The following is a 17362-nucleotide window of genomic DNA, read 5'->3' as shown; positions in this document are numbered from 1 at the left end:
CACAGGCTTAAAATGAGCCTTCCTAGAGGCAGACAGGAAGTATCTCAGTGCCATCAAAAGAAAAAGGGGCCAAGGGCCAGAGAGACATGTCTGAGGGCACAGCATAGGGGATACTGTCCTGATCAAAGAATTGTATCCAGAGCATGTTCTTGAACCTGAATTGTAGGCAGTTACTTCCCTAGTAAACCTCATAATAGTATTGTCTGTGAGTTCTCTGTAGCCATTGCAATGAATTATTGAACCCAGCAGAGAAGTAGTGAGTGCTGTGGGAGGGACCATTGGTGTCATGATTGGTAAAAGGCTGGAGGGTGGACACCTGTTTGGCCTCATAGGAATAAGCCTTGGGCTGTTGATGGTGATTCTTTTTCCCCCTCTTGGGATTGGAGGAAGTCAGAGGGTGCCGCCTCCAAGTCCTTTTTGCACAGTGACAATAATTTTAATATATCATTTAATTCAAAATGCTTCAGTATGTATCTCTCCAAGATATGGATTCCTTTTTTTTTAACAAAAATAACAAACAAACATATAACTACATTATTTCTTAATATCACCAAGTAAATAGACTAATTAAAATGTAAACTTAGTCCCATGTAACAGTGCTATAAACCCCAAACTGATTTTCTATGATTTAAATAAGAAATAGTCTATTTGAAGCTTATTTAGTATATTTAAATCTCTTCTGAATTAAAGATAACTTTCATAAGGTAATTATTTTTAAGTAGTGTATTAACAAGATGAGTATTTCTTTTTCTTCTTCCCTTGGTCATCTAAAATAACTTGATATAATATTTCTGTTAGAAGTATTTTAAGCTCTTTTCTACATGTGAATATTAAGTGTTGGCTAAAGATAAATACCATATACATCTAACATAGATGGGGAAAGATTATCCCCTTGTATAAGCCACCTCTCAAAACTTTAGGATAACATGTTGGAAAACTGTAGGAACTGGACCACTAGGGATTTTTAGCATTATTAGAAACAGCAAGAACATTGTACTCATTATAATTTTCATTTTGAAAGAGTTTTATAGTTTGTGAGAGTATATCCACATAGTAAATTTGAGTTGTATCATTTTTTTTTTTTAGTTTTATCATTTTTAAAATGTTTTCTTTTGAGTAAGAATATGGGATATATAGGAAATGGTTCTTTGGCATTATTAAGGCATAGGATCAGTGGTGTGCTAGGGATGGCACATGAGAGCCCATTGTTGAATTTTAAGAAATTTTCTGAGTTGGTTGTTTAGCAGAGCCATTATTAAAATTAAATTATATAGAAGGTAATACATATTAACAAAAACGCTTTACTTCATCAGCATTTTACTGTTATCTTGAGATTATTTATGCCTATTATATTTCCTTGGTGGAAATTATATATATAATATATACATATTATATATATAATATTTTATATATATATAAAATATATATATTATATATATGTGTGTGTGTATGTATATATATATACACATATATATAACTTACTATCGTCGAGTCAGATCTGACTCATAGTGACCCCTCCTTGGGTTTCTGAGGCGGTATCGCTATGGAAGTAGATTGCCCAACCTTCCTTCCGAATGTATATATAATCTATATAAAAATAGTTTATATGTATATTGTATACATTATTATATATTAAAATAGTTTATATATATTATATATATAAATAATATATAATATATATAAAAAGTAGTGTGCTACTTACTATACATCTCTTCTCATCTCTGTGTCCAGTGACTTCACATTGGTAGCTGATGGGAGTATTTATACTATAGATCAGGTTTTTTGTTTTGTTTTGTTTTTCTTTTGGAGAGTTATCAGGCATTCACCAGCATACCACTGAATAGAATGCTCTTTCAGTCAAATGTTTTTGCTTATCTGAGGATGTCTTGCTTTCCTGTCACTAAATATATATTTAGGAGCTCTGGTAGCATAGTGCCTAAGGCACTTGACTGCTAACCAGAAGGCTGGTGGTTCAAATCCACCAGCCACTCCTTGGAAGGAAGGTTGGGCAATCTACTTCCGTAGTGATACTGCCTCGGCAACCCAAGGAGGGGTCACTCTGAGTCGGGTTCGACTCAGCGGCACATAACAACAAATATATATTTATTTTAAGGTGATTGAAAGTCTGGAACCATCAAACTATTTATCCTATCATCACTATTTATTTATGATCCACAGGGAAGTGTGACTGAGAGTTATATAAAACATAGTAAATGAAATGAAATAAAAAAGAGTAATAAATGAGTATTTTCCTATATTTCAAGACTTTTTGGTTATCCTAAATAGATACATACACAAATAAATAAGGAGCTGTGGTGGTGCAGTGGGTAAGGCATTTGGCTGCTAACGCCAAGGTTGGTGGTTCAAACCCACTAGCTGCTCTGCAGGAGCTCTGGTAGCATAGTGCCTAAGGCATTTGACTGCTAACCAGAAAGCTGCTGGTTCAAACCCATCAGCCACTCCTTGGAAGGAAGGTTGGGCAATCTACTTCTGTAGTGATACTGCCTTGGAAACCAAAAGTGGGGTCACTATGAGTCAAGTCCGACTCCACAGCACATAACAACAACAACAACAACAGCTGCTCTGCAGAAGGAGGATGAAGCAATCTACTTCCATACAGGTATACAGCCTTGGAAACCCTATGGGGGGTCACTATGAGTCAAAATTGACTCCATGGCAGTGTTTTTTTTTTCTTGTTATATGTTTTGAGAAATACATACTGCATGCATTTTTTTAAATCTCTTTGTGTGTATATACACATACACATTTCTGTATGCATAACATGTAACTCCAAGTTGTCAAAAAAAAATAGACTGATTCTGTACTTGGTATTAAATGTATATAACATGCAATTTAGTGTTTCATTAATGGTTCAGAGGGTATTTTATTGCCTGAGTTATCCTTATTTTCAAATATTTGTGAATATGCAGAAATGTCAATGATTATAATTGCATCATATTTTAAAGAGTTTTTCTTTTCAGCTTTTTTTGTGATCTATTAACATCAGAGAAACAAATAGTTTGTAGTTATTCCATTCATTGAATGTACTGTTTATATAGACATTTACTAATAGAGATCCCTTTTTTGAGCATTTAATTCATCATCCTAAAAGGTTTTATTTTATTCCAACCAGATTGTATATATGAAGCTTTATTGAACACTGCTATTGACAGTGATTCACTAGAAGCAAACTCATATTTAGATGAAGTCTGTATCAAAGAAGTGATAAAGAAGGCAGGGATGAAGTTAAAATGGAGCAAATTAAAACAGGACAAAGTTAGAGAAAATAAAGATGCAGTAAGAAGGTAAACCTTAACTATATATGTTGTGTGTGGGGGAAACTATATTAAATTTTACTCATACTTTTTAATGGAAAGTTTCTTTTCTAATTAAAATAATGTCCACGTATAGTAGGATCAACTCTTCTTTAAAGTACTTACAGCATCATAAAGTATTCAAGTCATTAGAAAACTGTAAGGGCTATTTTTTTTTTTTTTTTTTTAGTTTTCTGAATGTGTATATTAATTCTGAAATTTAAAATGTGATTCCGTTCTGCTTGTTGCTATGAAGATGTCAACCATAGGTGGTCTGTAATTATATGTTCTGCCACAAGTCCTTATCTGTATAGAAGGTGAAAGTAATCACATCTAATCAAATCTGAATGTTTGGTTTTTGCTGTTAATGGAAGCTCACAGAAATAACTGCCTGCCAATATGAACTGTTTTTGGTATTTAAGAAATGAAACTCCTTTGCTGTTAATTGTAGGCTCCAGGCAGATCCAGCTTTATTAACCCCACGGTCTCCAGTTGTTACTATAATGGGCCATGTTGATCATGGGAAAACCACGTTACTTGACAAACTACGAAAAACTCAAGTGGCAGCAATGGAAGCTGGAGGCATCACTCAGCACATTGGTGCCTTTCTTGGTATGAACGCAAATTACCTTACAACATGCTTGGGAACCCCGCTTCGGATTTTCTTAAAGCAGTTGTCATAATATGAAATATATAAATCCAAAGTCAAAGGGAAGGCTAATTAAATCAGACTTAAAGACATTGGTTTGATGAATGTAGAGTGGGTAGTTATAAAGGTTATTTTGTACATTCTGTAGGAAAAACATTATTTCTTCATTCTAGCCCATTCTTAGTTGGACTGAATGAGCCTAAAATTCTTCATTAATTTATTAACTATATTTATATAATATGTAATCATGTTTATATGATTTATATAATAAATACTAGGTTGTAATGTTGCTAAGAGTGCTAGCTACCATTTATGGAGTTCCTAGCATGTACCCAATGCTGGGCTGAGCACTTAAATGCTTTGTCTTTTTGACCTTCACAACAACATTATGAGGTAGGTGTTAATATTCTTACTTGCAGATGAGAAGGCCAAGGCTTCATGAGGTTAAGCAAGTTGCCCAAGGTTACGCAGTCTGTGGCAAAGCCAAGATTCAAACCCATGGCTGCTGACTTCTAAATCCTGAGCTGCCAACTGTTACCTGAATTGCCTTTCTGTAGCTCCAGGCAGCAGCTGCCATTTGCTAATGTGACTGGCTGCCCATATGACTGTAGGTCTTTTCTCTCTCCACAATAGCTATCAGTTAGCACATGTGTGAAAGTAGTTACCGTCTGTTCTAGAAATGAGAAGAGTTTTAGTTTGAGACCATCAGATGAAAGGAAAAAACCCCTAAGTCTCACTGGTATGTTATCATTTCTCATTGTGAAATGATGATCTGTATTGTTGTGATTATAATTAAAAGAAGAAATAAAATTAAAGGATTACTGAAATTATTGATTTAATAATTAATACAATTTCTTAATTGTATTAAGAAAGTACACATTTGAGTCATAGTGCTTTTGCATTTCTGTTTATACAGTCTCTCTGCCTTCTGGGGAACAGATCACCTTTCTTGATACTCCAGGACATGCTGCCTTCTCAGCAATGAGAGCCAGAGGTGCTCAAGTCACTGACATTGTCATATTGGTTGTAGCAGCAGATGATGGTGTAATGAAACAAACTATAGAATCTATTCAGCATGCCAAAGATGCTCAAGGTACTGTGTAGGTGACTTACGTGTATCAGGAAGGAATTTTTTTTTTTTAAGGATCTACATAGAGCCACTATGCTAGGACATTTGCATGTAGCTCATTTCATCTTCATGGCAGTCCCAAGATTATTATGTCTGTTTTATAAGTAAGGCTCAAAGATGTTTAAATTACTTTCCCACAGACATATAACTTAATCAGAAGAATGTGACAGGATTCAATGTGGGATTGTGACCACTAGTGCAATTCTTCCCTCCTCTTCATTTACTTGTTATGGTGTGAGAATTTGACAGTCTCAAATAACTTTTTTTAAAAACTTTTTGTCATGAATAAAAAGATGCAAAAGTAGGAAGCATAGAATAATAAATCCCTTTGTGGGGGCTGCAAAGTGGTGATATTCTACTTCTGTTATTCCTTCTTCATTTATCATCTGGAATTCTATAAAGAGAAACTATCTCCTCATCTACTTCACATAATTCTAATTTGATCAAATATATAATTGAAACTTTTAGAAAATCACTTGGCCATTTCCTCCTTTATTTTATCATTTAGAAATTGTAATAATGACCACCACATACACATAGACTCTCTCCTTTGACTCTGACTCTAGTAAGATCCTTTACCTGCTTCTAACTGAGAGAATACTGTCATCTTGAGAAAGCATACCTGACAGAGTGTGTCATAGTCCCCAAGTTTGTTGGCAAGGGGAAAAAAGGTTAAGAATCACTGATGCAATCCAATTCTTTTATCTCACACATGAAAACGTAAGACCAGGGAACAGCAGTAACTCTCCCAGGAGGCACTGCTAATTTGCAACGTGTCTAATTCTGAAATCTAGGTCTTCTAGTTTCTGATGTTACTCTCTTTCCTTTTTAATTCCTTAAAACTGCCTTTGTGGGATGCACTGTGCTCTTAATGGTCAAAGAGAATACATGGCAAATGGAAGAAATGGTCACGATAGGATCAATTTATTGTTTCATCTTTGCATTCTGGTGGTGCAGTGGTTAAAGCACCGGGCTGCTAACCAGAAGGTCAGCAGTTTGAACGCACCAGCTACTCCACGGGAGAAACATGAGGCAGTCTGCCTCCATAAAGATTTACAGCCTTGGAAATGCTATGGGGCAGTTCTACTGTGTCCCATAGGGTCATTATGAATTGGAATCAACTTGATGGCAGTGGGTTTGTTTTTTGGTTTATTCTTTTGGTCCCAAAAAAGTTAGAGCTAATCACTCCTCGCGAGGAAGGTTGGGCAATGTACTTCCATAGTGATACTGCTTCGGAAACCCAAGGAGGGGTCTCTATGAGTCAGGTCATACTCGATGGCACATTACAACAACAACAATAATCAAAGTGGAATGCATTTTTTCATAATAGTGGTTTGTGGATTGCATAGCTTTGTTGTATCTATTTTCAATTTCTTTTCCTTTTATACCTGTGAAAATTGCAGAGATGTTGAAACTCACCTGGAGAGTTATCTTCTAGAATTTTGTGTTATCTCCTTTCTGTAATATGTGGGTATGTCTAGTAATGACAAGTTGATTATAGGGTTACTTACTTCATTCATAAGGAGATGTTTATTAAGAGCCTGCTGTGCGTCAACTACTGAGCTAGGTATATGAATAAAGAGTTACTGTAAATTTTAAAAGAAAATTTGAATTAATGATACCCAGAATGAGGTGTTGTTATTAAAAATGAGATAATAGTTCCTGGAAAGAAGAGAATGATCTAATGATACTGATCCTCCCTTGATTTTCCTCTGGAGTGTATCTCCAATGTAGCTACTAATCTTGCTTTCACATATAAGGATAGACCTTTCTCTATTCAAAATAATTGTCCATTTGATCTTAGGTATCTGTTCTTAATTCAGAATCTGCTTTTTAAATTCTGACAGCTGGATTCCCTCTTTATACAAAAAGATTGGAGTAGGGGTGGTGTGACTCTAAAATGGGTCTTTTAGCTCTTTGTTAGATAAGTATGGCCACTGAGTGAAGAGAAAGTGAGAACAAGGAGGCATCTTTCACTGTGAATATGCAGGATTGGAGGTGTCACCATTTGTACTCTTCTTAAATCCATCTCTTTTAGTTCCTATTGTACTTGCCATAAACAAATGTGACAAAGCTGAGGCTGATCCTGAAAAAGTGAAAAAAGAGCTGATGGCTTACGATGTGGTGTGTGAGGATTATGGAGGAGATGTACAAGCAGTGCATGTCTCTGCACTTACGGTAAATGTGGGCACCTCACTTGGTAACGGTATACCTGATACACAGAGTGCATTATATTTAAAGAGCATTTTGACATACATTATTTCTGTTGTTGTTTAAAAAGTTATGTGGGTACTATGCAAAGCTGGCATCATTGAACTTGTTGGCTGATTTGGGGTTAGGCTCAGAAAGGTCAGTCAACAGTTTGTGCTCACAAAGCTGATGAGTGGGGAATCAGATAGAAATCTAATGATTTTCTCATTATGAGACACAGAATGTATAGGATAGATAGTGAATGATTTGGGAATAGGGAAACACTAGGCTAAAGACTGTTTTAAGCAGAAGTAATAGGATAGTTATCCATATATGTTCGAATATAGAATAAAGCACATTGGAGGCACAAACCAAACACCTCACAGAATTGGTTTACAGGGTCTGAAGACTTAGGGCCATTATGTCATGGGACAACTTGGTCACTTAGCACAGTATAGTACATAAAGTTTTTGTTCTACATCCTAGTTTAGTGAGTAGCACTTATGAGTGGCCATCTAAGATAGAACTATTGGTCTTTATGCATCTGGAGTAAAAGAGAAAGAAGAAAACCAAAGACTCAGAGAAGAAAGTAGTCTGTAGGACTAATAGTCTATATGAGCCATGGCCTCATCTACCCTGAGACTAGAACTAGATGGTGCCTGGCTACCACTACCAATCATTCTGATCAGGGCCACAATTGATGGATTCTGATAGAATGGGAGAAATAGGTGGAACAAAACTCAAATTCTTTAGAAGTCCAGACTTACTGAACAAATTGAGACTGAAAAACTCTCTGAGACTATTGCCTTTGAGATACTCTTTAAACCTTGAACTGAAACTATACCATGAGGTCTTCTCTTAGGTAAATTATAGATTGGCTCATAAAATAAACAGTATCACCCATGAGTACTATGCTCCTTTAAAAAATCATCTCTATGACACCAAGCAGTCAACATTTATTGTAAGCAAAGATAAGAAGGCAAGAGGGCAGGGAAACTAGATTACTGGAAATGGAACAGCCTGAACAGAAGTAATGAGAGTTTTTACTGACATACTATGAAAAATATAACCCATGTCACTGAACAAATTGTGTAGAAATTGTTAAGTGAGTTTGCTGTGTAAACTTTCACTGAAAACACAATAAAATATTAAAGGAAAAAAAAGAAAGAAATGATAGGATAGGGAGAGTTGGAGTATCAGGGAAGTAAGATGAGACCTTCTTTTCCATGGCATAAGATAGAGATAGAGGATTATTTCATAAAAAACGAACCCTGGCTCTGTTTTTTGGAGCAGCATTTCATAAATTGGAACACATACTAGGAATAAATGGATGGGTAAACAAAGTAGTCAGTCTTTTACAGTTGCCTCTGTTTTATACAGTGTAACAACTGTGAACAATCTCTTAGCTGATGGAGAGTGAGAATGGGAAATGTCTTGACCACAAGTTTAGTTTCATCTCCAGTTAATCACTTGAATGATCTTGGAGCTTTAGAGAGAATAGCAAACATAGATCCTTAAAGGTGATTCATCTAATCTAGCCCCTTCATTGTGCATTTGAGGAAAGGTAGACCAGGTAGGTGAATTGAATTTTCAAGGCTTTGCAGCTGGGTGGTTGCAGAGTGTGGCTTAGAGTCAGTGCTTTTTTTCCTCATTCACTGAGTAATACTTGATTTACTTACAGGATTCTTAAGGAGGTCAAAGGAGATAATAGATATGAAAGTTTGTTCAATTGTATAGACCGTCAAATGTAAAGTAGTATCATTAAGAAAGTTAATGACAGGAAGAAAACAAATTGCAGAAATAGATTTGGGACAAAGAGAATTAATGAAGCATGGGTTTATGAAAGAGAATTAGCAAATACCACCAACAGTCATCCTTTAAAAACAGCCACTTGTTCCTTGCAAGATCTGTCCCTCAGTTAAGTTTTCTTGCCGATTGTTTTCTTCTCTTTTTTTAATGGGTAATTCATGATTTTAATGCTTAAAGAGAATAATATACTAACAGTCAAGAATTTTTGGCTCTCTAACCCTGGTATTTACATTTACAGATAATGTTAATACTTTTTGTTTTTCAAGGGCAATAATCTAATGGCTTTGGCAGAAGCAACAATTGCTTTAGCAGAGATATTAGAACTGAAAGCAGACCCCACTGGCCCAGTGGAAGGAACAGTAATAGAGTCTTTCACAGACAAAGGAAGAGGGTAGGACCTTTACAATTCTTGGTCATTAATAATTTTTTTTCTATGGTTTCTGTGACTTGATTTTCACAATGTATTATTTTTATTACATGTTATTGTAACTCCATTAACAATATTTTCAAAGCATACCTTTTGAAAAGTATTTTATTGTTCTAGCACACAAAGCACAAAAATGTTGATTATTAGTAACCATAGTAACTGTCCTGCCTACATCTAGCAGTCGTATTTGGATGAGTTAAATCGTTATATTTATTTGAGTTCTTTTTCACTGACTTGACTGAATTGGCAGTGCCTCATAGACTAACAGGAACTCTGGTAGTGTAGTGCCTAAGGCACTTGACTGCTAACCAGAAGGCTGGCGGTTCAAGCCCACCAGCCACTCCTCAGAAGGAAGGTTGGGCAATCTACTTCTGTAGCATAGTGGCTAAGGCACTTGACTGCTAACCAGAAGGCTGGCGGTTCAAACCCGCCAGCCACTCCTTGGAAGGAAGATGGGGCAATCTACTTCCGTAGTTATACTGCCTTGGAAACCTAAGGAAGGGGTCACTATGAGTCGAGTCCGACTCGACGGCAAACAACCACAACAACATACACTAACATAAATTAGGATGGGATACCAATTGCTGTATTTTAGGTGTTCTAAGTTCTTGATGACCTTACACATTAATATCATTTATTATTATATTCTTAGGAATGGTGTTTTCTTCTTGAATTTCCCTTTTTTATCAGCAAGAGAGGGCTTCTTACTACATAATAAATCGATTATAGAAAGGGAATTAGGAATTTTGTCAGAGCACTCTACCTCCTGACACATCCCAAGTGTAATCTTAAACATTTTTTAAAGTTGGAAAACTGCTTAACTTGAGAAGTGATGAGTATTAACCCTGTCTGTACATATGTATATTTTTAAACTTCATAAGGATGTCTTTGCTTTATAGAAGAAATACAATTACATCCTAATTATGACCTTAGGAATAAAGATACTACTTTTACTTCCATTTTAGTCCGGTTACTACAGCTATAATTCAAAGAGGAACTTTGAGAAAAGGCTCAGTTCTGGTTGCTGGAAAATGTTGGGCAAAAGTACGCTCAATGTTTGATGAAAATGGCAAAACAATCAACGAGGCCTGTCCCAGTTTGCCGGTGGGAATTATAGGCTGGAGGGACCTTCCTTCAGCTGGTGATGAAATTCTTGAAGTGGAATCTGAGGTATATCAAGCTTAATTCCTATTTATTAGATATGCTATAATGATTTTAAATATCCCTCTAAAATGCTATATTGAATAAGCATATTAATATTAACAAATAACTCTAGAACATAAGGGCTATGAGAAGCCACTTGTAAAGTTTTGGAATTTGGCTATCGACTTTTTAATTTAACATTTTTAATTAAATAATTGGGAGCACTGGTAGTGAAGTGCCTAAGGCATTTGACTGCTAACCAGAAGGCTAGCAGTTCAAACCCACCATGCACTCCTCAGAAGCAAGATTGGGCAATCTACTTCCATAGAGATACCGCCTCGGCAACCCAAGGAAGGGTAGCTATGAGTCGGAATCAACTCGACAGCAGTGATTAATTAATTTCCATTGTAAACAAAACCTCCCAAATAAAATTTTATAAATTTCTGGAAAGAAAAAATAATGCCAATTTATTTCTAATGCAGGCAAGAGCACGAGAAGTTCTTGACTGGAGGAAGTATAAACAAGAACAGGAGAAAAATAAAGATGATATGAAAATAATAGAAGAAAAGCGGAAGGAACACCAAGAATCACATTGGAAAGACCGTGAAAAATATGGCACTTTGAATTGGAAGGAGAGATCATTTTTAAAGTACCAAGAAAAAAAAGAACAAAAATTCTTAAAGCCAAAGGAGAAAGCAGAAAGAGATTCAAATGTACTTCCTATAATTATTAAAGGTGCCTTTTTAAGGATTTTACTTTACACCTAATTTCTGGACTATACAAATTTATTTATTCTCACAATTAGTTTGAGACTTTAATTATGCCAAAAATATTTTGGGGCAGTTTTCTTAGTTAACATATTTCTTGATGATTTTGTTGTAAGTGTATATTTGGTTCATTATACTTTATTAAGTAGATATTTTTAATGCTAAACCCAAATAAAGGTGGATTTAGTAGTAGATGTCATTTCTATCATGGCTTTAAATAGGTTGTGATTTTTTGTTTCTGTTAATTCCTACCTCTTGACATCAATTTAAAACTTTTTCTCTATTTAGGTGATGTTGATGGTTCTGTTGAGGCCATTTTGGACATTATAGATACTTATGATGCTTCACATGAGTGTAAACTAGAATTAGTACATTTTGGAGTGGGTGATATTAGTGAAAATGATGTTACCCTTGCTGAAACATTTGGTGGTAAGGATTCCATTTCCAATTTGTTTAACTATGCTTCCTAGATCACTCTTTGAACCATTTGCTTCTGTCTTTTGCTGCTTGGCTAGTCCCACCTGATGTTTATCTCCATCAGCATCTCTCCACTGCAGTCAAGTCCCAGCTAGCAACTGAGGTGCAATGGGATCTGCAGTATTGCAGCCGTAGCTCCACTTGTTGCTGTTGTAGTGCAAACTTGGTAACTCTTTCAAGCCCCAGTAGTGTTTCTTGATTTTTCTTTCTGGGCATTGCTATTGTTCTCTCTCCCCTCCTCCTAATTCCCCACTCCAACCCAAAATTGACTCTCTATTAGACGTTTGAATGCTAACACTGTAACCAGGCTATTTAGAACTTCCCTTTGTTTTTCACTTTTTATTGATAACTTTTTGCATCACATCTTTCTTAGATCAAAAGCTTCTTTTAGCTTTAAATAAAGCCTAGAAGGGAGAGAAACTGTCTTTATTAATCAAGCTTATGATATACTAAAGAGGAACTCATGACTGTCATTTTATCTAGGTCTAATACCTAGTAAAGCACAAGCATTTTTGAGTAATTAATTAATCATTTAAGACAACACAACGCACTGCCGTCGGGTTGGATCTGACTCATAGTGAACCCTCCTTGGGTTTCTGAGGCAGTATCACTACGGAAATAGATTGCCCAACCTTCCTTCTGAGGAGTGGCTGGTGGGTTTTAACCACCAGCCTTCTGATTAGCAATCAGATGCCTTAGGCACTAAACCACCAAAGCTCCTAATCATTTAAGAAGGAGGTACTTAATAACCTGACTTGATTAGCATTAGATGTCACCTTAACCCCAAGGTATTTTTCAGTAATACTGATTAATTCAATATATTTGTTAGACACTGACTGGCATAGCACTATGCTATGTAATGTAGACAGTATATTGGATTATTTCTTAATGATAACACTTCCAATGTTATGCTTTTCAAGGTTGTGTTTTTCTCTGGATTAAGCTGTTTGAGTTAATTTTAAAATTTGTTTTGTTTAATGCAAGAATGTTTTACACCCTCTATGGTATTTTTGTAGTATACTGCTTTTTAAATTAGGGCACGTAAATAATGTTTTCTAAATGAATGGATTTAAAATCATAAAGAAATTTCCCTTGTTAAGCCACAATTTAAAAAATTCTAACTCTCATTAGTTTTAAAGTTTTACTAGTTTTTATGAGGAAAAAGAAAAAATAGAATTAGAATTTCTCATCTCCCCAAATTGCTTTTAATTTACACAGGAAGGAAAAAAAACTAGACTTGAGTGTCTGCTTGAAAGACAAACTATTATAATATAGTATTGGTGCCACTTTATTGATTTGATTTCTGCTTGCCAGGTATTATATATGGCTTCAATGTGAATGCAGGCAATATTATCCAGCAGTCAGCTACAAAAAAGCAAGTAAAGATTAAACTTCACAAAATCATTTACCGTCTTATTGAAGATTTGCAGGAAGAACTGAGCAGCAGACTGCCCTGCATTGTGGAAGAGCACTCAGTAGGTGAGTGTTCACTGAATGTTACTTTGAAACATTGATATCTTCCCCAAAAAAAACAAAACCAAACTAATTGCCATCGAGTTGATTCCAACTCATAGTGACCCCCATTGGGTTTCTAAGGTGGTAAATCTTTATGGAAGTAGATCGCCTCATCTTCCTTCCATGAAGAAGCTGATGGATTTGAACCACCAGCCTTTTGGTTAGCAGTCAAATGCCTTGGGCATTGTGCCACCAGAGCTCCTTTTATTGATATCTTAGGTACTGTAAATAACACTTGAAGGCAAATTTTAAGGAAAATGTAATTCACTGTTCTATCAGGTATCTTCCTGTTTCATATCCTGTGACCAACAAAAACTGAGTAACATGGATGAGAATTCATTGTAACTTAATAAAGTATTATGAACACTTGTCTTGTGTTTAGGCCCTGAGGACACAAAGGCAAATAAGGCAAGGAGAGCTTGCCCTCAAGTTCTTGCTTATGAAAAGAGACATGAACAATTAATTGTAATACAAGTTAGATTGGAATAGGAAGTATAGTAGATTAAGGAACCATGGATTTTATCCTGGGGTTTGGCAGAAAAATCAACTGTGAGAAGAAACTTTACATTTAAATAGTAAGTATTTGAAAATATTCTTTTTTAGCATATTCCTTGACCAAATTAAAATAAAAATTTATTGACATTTGATTGAATCACCTTATCTGTTTTTAAATTTTAGATTTTTTAAACCTTTTGTTTTAATAGTTATAAACTTACAGAAAATCACAAAAAAAGTACAAAGAAGTCCCTTATATCCTTTACCCAATTGAGCATTTGTTTACATTTTGTCCCATTTACCTTATTCTATGTATATGTGTGTACAACATATATAAATATATATCCATTCCCTCCTCCTGGATCATTTGAGAGTAAGTTTGAGATGTGCCCATTTACCTCTAAATGTTTGTATTTCCTAAGGGGCAAATAAAATTTTCTTATAGAATCACAGAACAATGATTAAACTTAGGAAGTTTAACATTTATACAATACTACTGTCTAGTCCATATTCCATATTCAAATTTTGTTCTTTGTGTCCATAAAATATGTTAAAGATATATATTTTTCCCCTGGTCAAGGATCTTGGTTGTTAGTTGTCATGTCTCTTTAGTCTCATTTAATTTGGAACAGTCCCTCAACCTTTTGTCCTTTTGACCTTGACATTTTCAGAGAATATAACTCAGTGGCTTTGTATTTTGTTGTTGTTATGTGCCATTAGTAGATTACCCAACCTTCCTTCCAAGGAATGGCTGGTGGGTTTGAACCGCCAGCCTTCTGGTTAGCAGTCAAATGCCTTAGGCACTTAGCTACCAGAACTCCTGTGGCTTTGTATAGATGTCCCTTAATTTGGACTTGTCTGATGTTTCCTCATGATGAGATTTGGTGTTTGCATTTTTGGTCCACATACAGATTCATTTATAGGCCTTGTTTTGTCCTGCTAAACATGACTGTACAGAGATTTGCATAGAGAACTATGATTCTCATCATTAATGGATTATTAAGGTCAGCTCTACTTTGAGTAGGAAACTATTTCCCAGATTTTGAGTGCCTTCCAACCTAATGTATGGAGTATGAATCTAGGAGAATTGGAAGTTTTAAAAAAATGAAATGGAATGTTTAAAGATTGACATCCTCGGCATTACTGAGCTGAATTGGATTGAAATTGGCCATTTTGAATCAGACAATCATAGGGCCTACTGTGCCAGGAATGACAAATTGAATAGGAACAGCATTCATTGTCAAAAAGAACATTTCAAGATCTATTCTGAAGTACAATGCTGTCAGTGTTAGGATAATATCCATATGCCTACAAGGAAGACCAGTTAATACTACTGTTACTCATATTTACACACCAACCACTAAGGCCAAAGATGAAGAAATTGAAGATTTTTACCCAAATTGGCCAAACGTGCAATCAAGATCCATTGATAATTACTGGTGTTTGGAATGCGAAACTAGGAAACCAAGAAGAAACACTTGTAGTTGGAAATTAGGGCCTTAGTAATAGAAATGACACCAAACATCACATGAAGAGTTTTGCAAGGCCAACAACTTACTATTTTCAAATACCATTTCTCAACAACATATATGGATACTCTGTAAATGCACCCTGCTGGATGGAATACACAAATCAACTACATCTGTGGAAAAAGATGAGTGAGAAGCTCAATATCATCTGTAAGAACAAGTTCCAGAGCTGACTGCAGAATATACCATCAATTGTTATATGCAAATTCAAGTAGAAGCTGGTGAAAACAAGTCCTCAAGAGCCAAAATATGACCTTGAATATGTCCCACCTAAATTTAGAAACCATATGAAGAATAGATTTGACACATTGAACACCATTGACTAAAGACCAGATGAGTTGTGGGATGACATCAAGGATATCATACATGAAAAAAACGAAAGTTATTAAAAAGACAGGAAAGGAAGAAAAGGCCAAAAAAGACCCCAAGATTTTCTCTTGAACAGAGAGTAGCTAAAGTGAATAGAAGAAATGATGAAGTAAAACAGCTGAACAGAAGATTTGAAATGACAGCTTGATAAGACAAAGTAAATTATTACAATGAAATATGCAGATACCTGGAGTTAGAAAATCAAAAGGGAAGAACACACTCAGCATTTCCCAAGCTGAAAGAACTGAAGAAAAAATTCAATGTTTCAGGAGGTACATATGATCAAGAACTAATGGTATTGAAGGTGGAAGTCTAATTGAAGGAACTGGTGAAAAACTAGACTCTAGGAATTGATGGAATAACCATTGAGATGTTTCAGCAAATGGATGCAGTGCTGGAGGTACTCACTTGCTTATGCCAAGAAATTTGGAAAGTAGTTACCCAGCCAACTGACTGGAAGAGATCCATATTTGTACCCATTCCAAAGAAAAGTGATCTAACAGAATGTGGAAGTTATTGAACAATGTCATTAATATTACACACAAGGAAAATGTTGCTGAAGGTAATTCAAAAATGGTTGCCACAGTATATTGACAAGGAACTGCCAGAAATTCAAGCTGGATTTAGAAGAGGAGTGAAATGAGGGATATAATTGCTGATGTCAGATGAATCTTGGCTGAAAGCAAAGAATACCAAAAAGATGTTTACTTGTGTTTTACTGATTATGCAAAGCATTCAACTATGTGGATCATAACAAATAATGGATAACATTGCAAAGAATGGGAATTCCAGAATACTTAATTATGCTCCTGAGGAATGTGTTCATAGATCAAGAGGCTGTAGTTTAAACAGAACAAGGGCATACTGCATGGTTTGAAATCAGGAAAAGTGTGCATCAGGGCTGGGTCCTTTCACCATACTTGTTCAATCTGTATGCTGAGCAAATAATACGAGAAGCCAGATTGTATGAAGAACAATGCAGCATCAAGATTGGAGGAAGACTCATTAACAACCTGAGATAACGCAGATGACACAACCTTGCTTGCTGAAAGTGAAGGAGACTTGAAGCACTTACTGATGAAGATCAGGGACTACAGCCTTCAGTATGGATTACATCTCAACATAAAGAAAACAAAAATTCTCACAACTGAACCAATAAACAACAGCCTAATTTATTGAGAAAAGATTGAAGTTGTCAAGGAGTTTATTTTACTTGGATCCACAATCAGTACCCGTGGAAGCAGCAGTCAAGAAATCAGATGACGTATTGCACTGGGCAAATCTGCTGCAAGAGACCTCTTTAAAGTGTTAAAGAACAAAGATGTTATTTTTAAGATCGAGGTGCACCTGCTCCAAGCCATGGTATTTTTAATAGTCTCATATGCATGAGTGGCACCCAGGGCCGACGGCTGGAACAGGTAAGCGGCAAAGAGACCCCAGGTGGGAAGTGGCAGCCAGGGCTGACAGCTGGAACAGGTAAGCAGGAGAGAGCCCAGGCAGGAAGCAGCAGCCGGGGCTGATGGCTGGAACGGGTAAAAGGGAGAGCCCC

The 17362-nt window shown here is 35.8% G+C and overlaps 1 protein-coding gene across 1 annotated transcript in view; it reads left to right on the top strand.

Annotated features, from left to right (window-relative positions):
• MTIF2 (mitochondrial translational initiation factor 2) overlaps window positions 1–17362 on the top strand; it is a 32711-nt gene that overhangs the window by 6950 nt on the left and 8399 nt on the right. Inside the window, exons 3-11 of the mRNA XM_007938003.1 lie at window positions 3134–3305; window positions 3766–3926; window positions 4880–5056; window positions 7131–7270; window positions 9358–9482; window positions 10484–10688; window positions 11144–11396; window positions 11717–11857; window positions 13220–13384. Of these exons, the coding sequence (XP_007936194.1) occupies window positions 3134–3305; window positions 3766–3926; window positions 4880–5056; window positions 7131–7270; window positions 9358–9482; window positions 10484–10688; window positions 11144–11396; window positions 11717–11857; window positions 13220–13384 (1539 nt within the window). The remainder of the gene's footprint in view (window positions 1–3133; window positions 3306–3765; window positions 3927–4879; window positions 5057–7130; window positions 7271–9357; window positions 9483–10483; window positions 10689–11143; window positions 11397–11716; window positions 11858–13219; window positions 13385–17362) is intronic.

Source organism: Orycteropus afer, unplaced genomic scaffold (assembly GCF_000298275.1).
Source record: "Orycteropus afer afer isolate SDZICR_OR568_19922 unplaced genomic scaffold, OryAfe1.0 scaffold00046, whole genome shotgun sequence".
Taxonomy (NCBI): domain Eukaryota; kingdom Metazoa; phylum Chordata; class Mammalia; order Tubulidentata; family Orycteropodidae; genus Orycteropus; species Orycteropus afer.
This window is presented reverse-complemented; position numbering and strand designations above follow the sequence as displayed.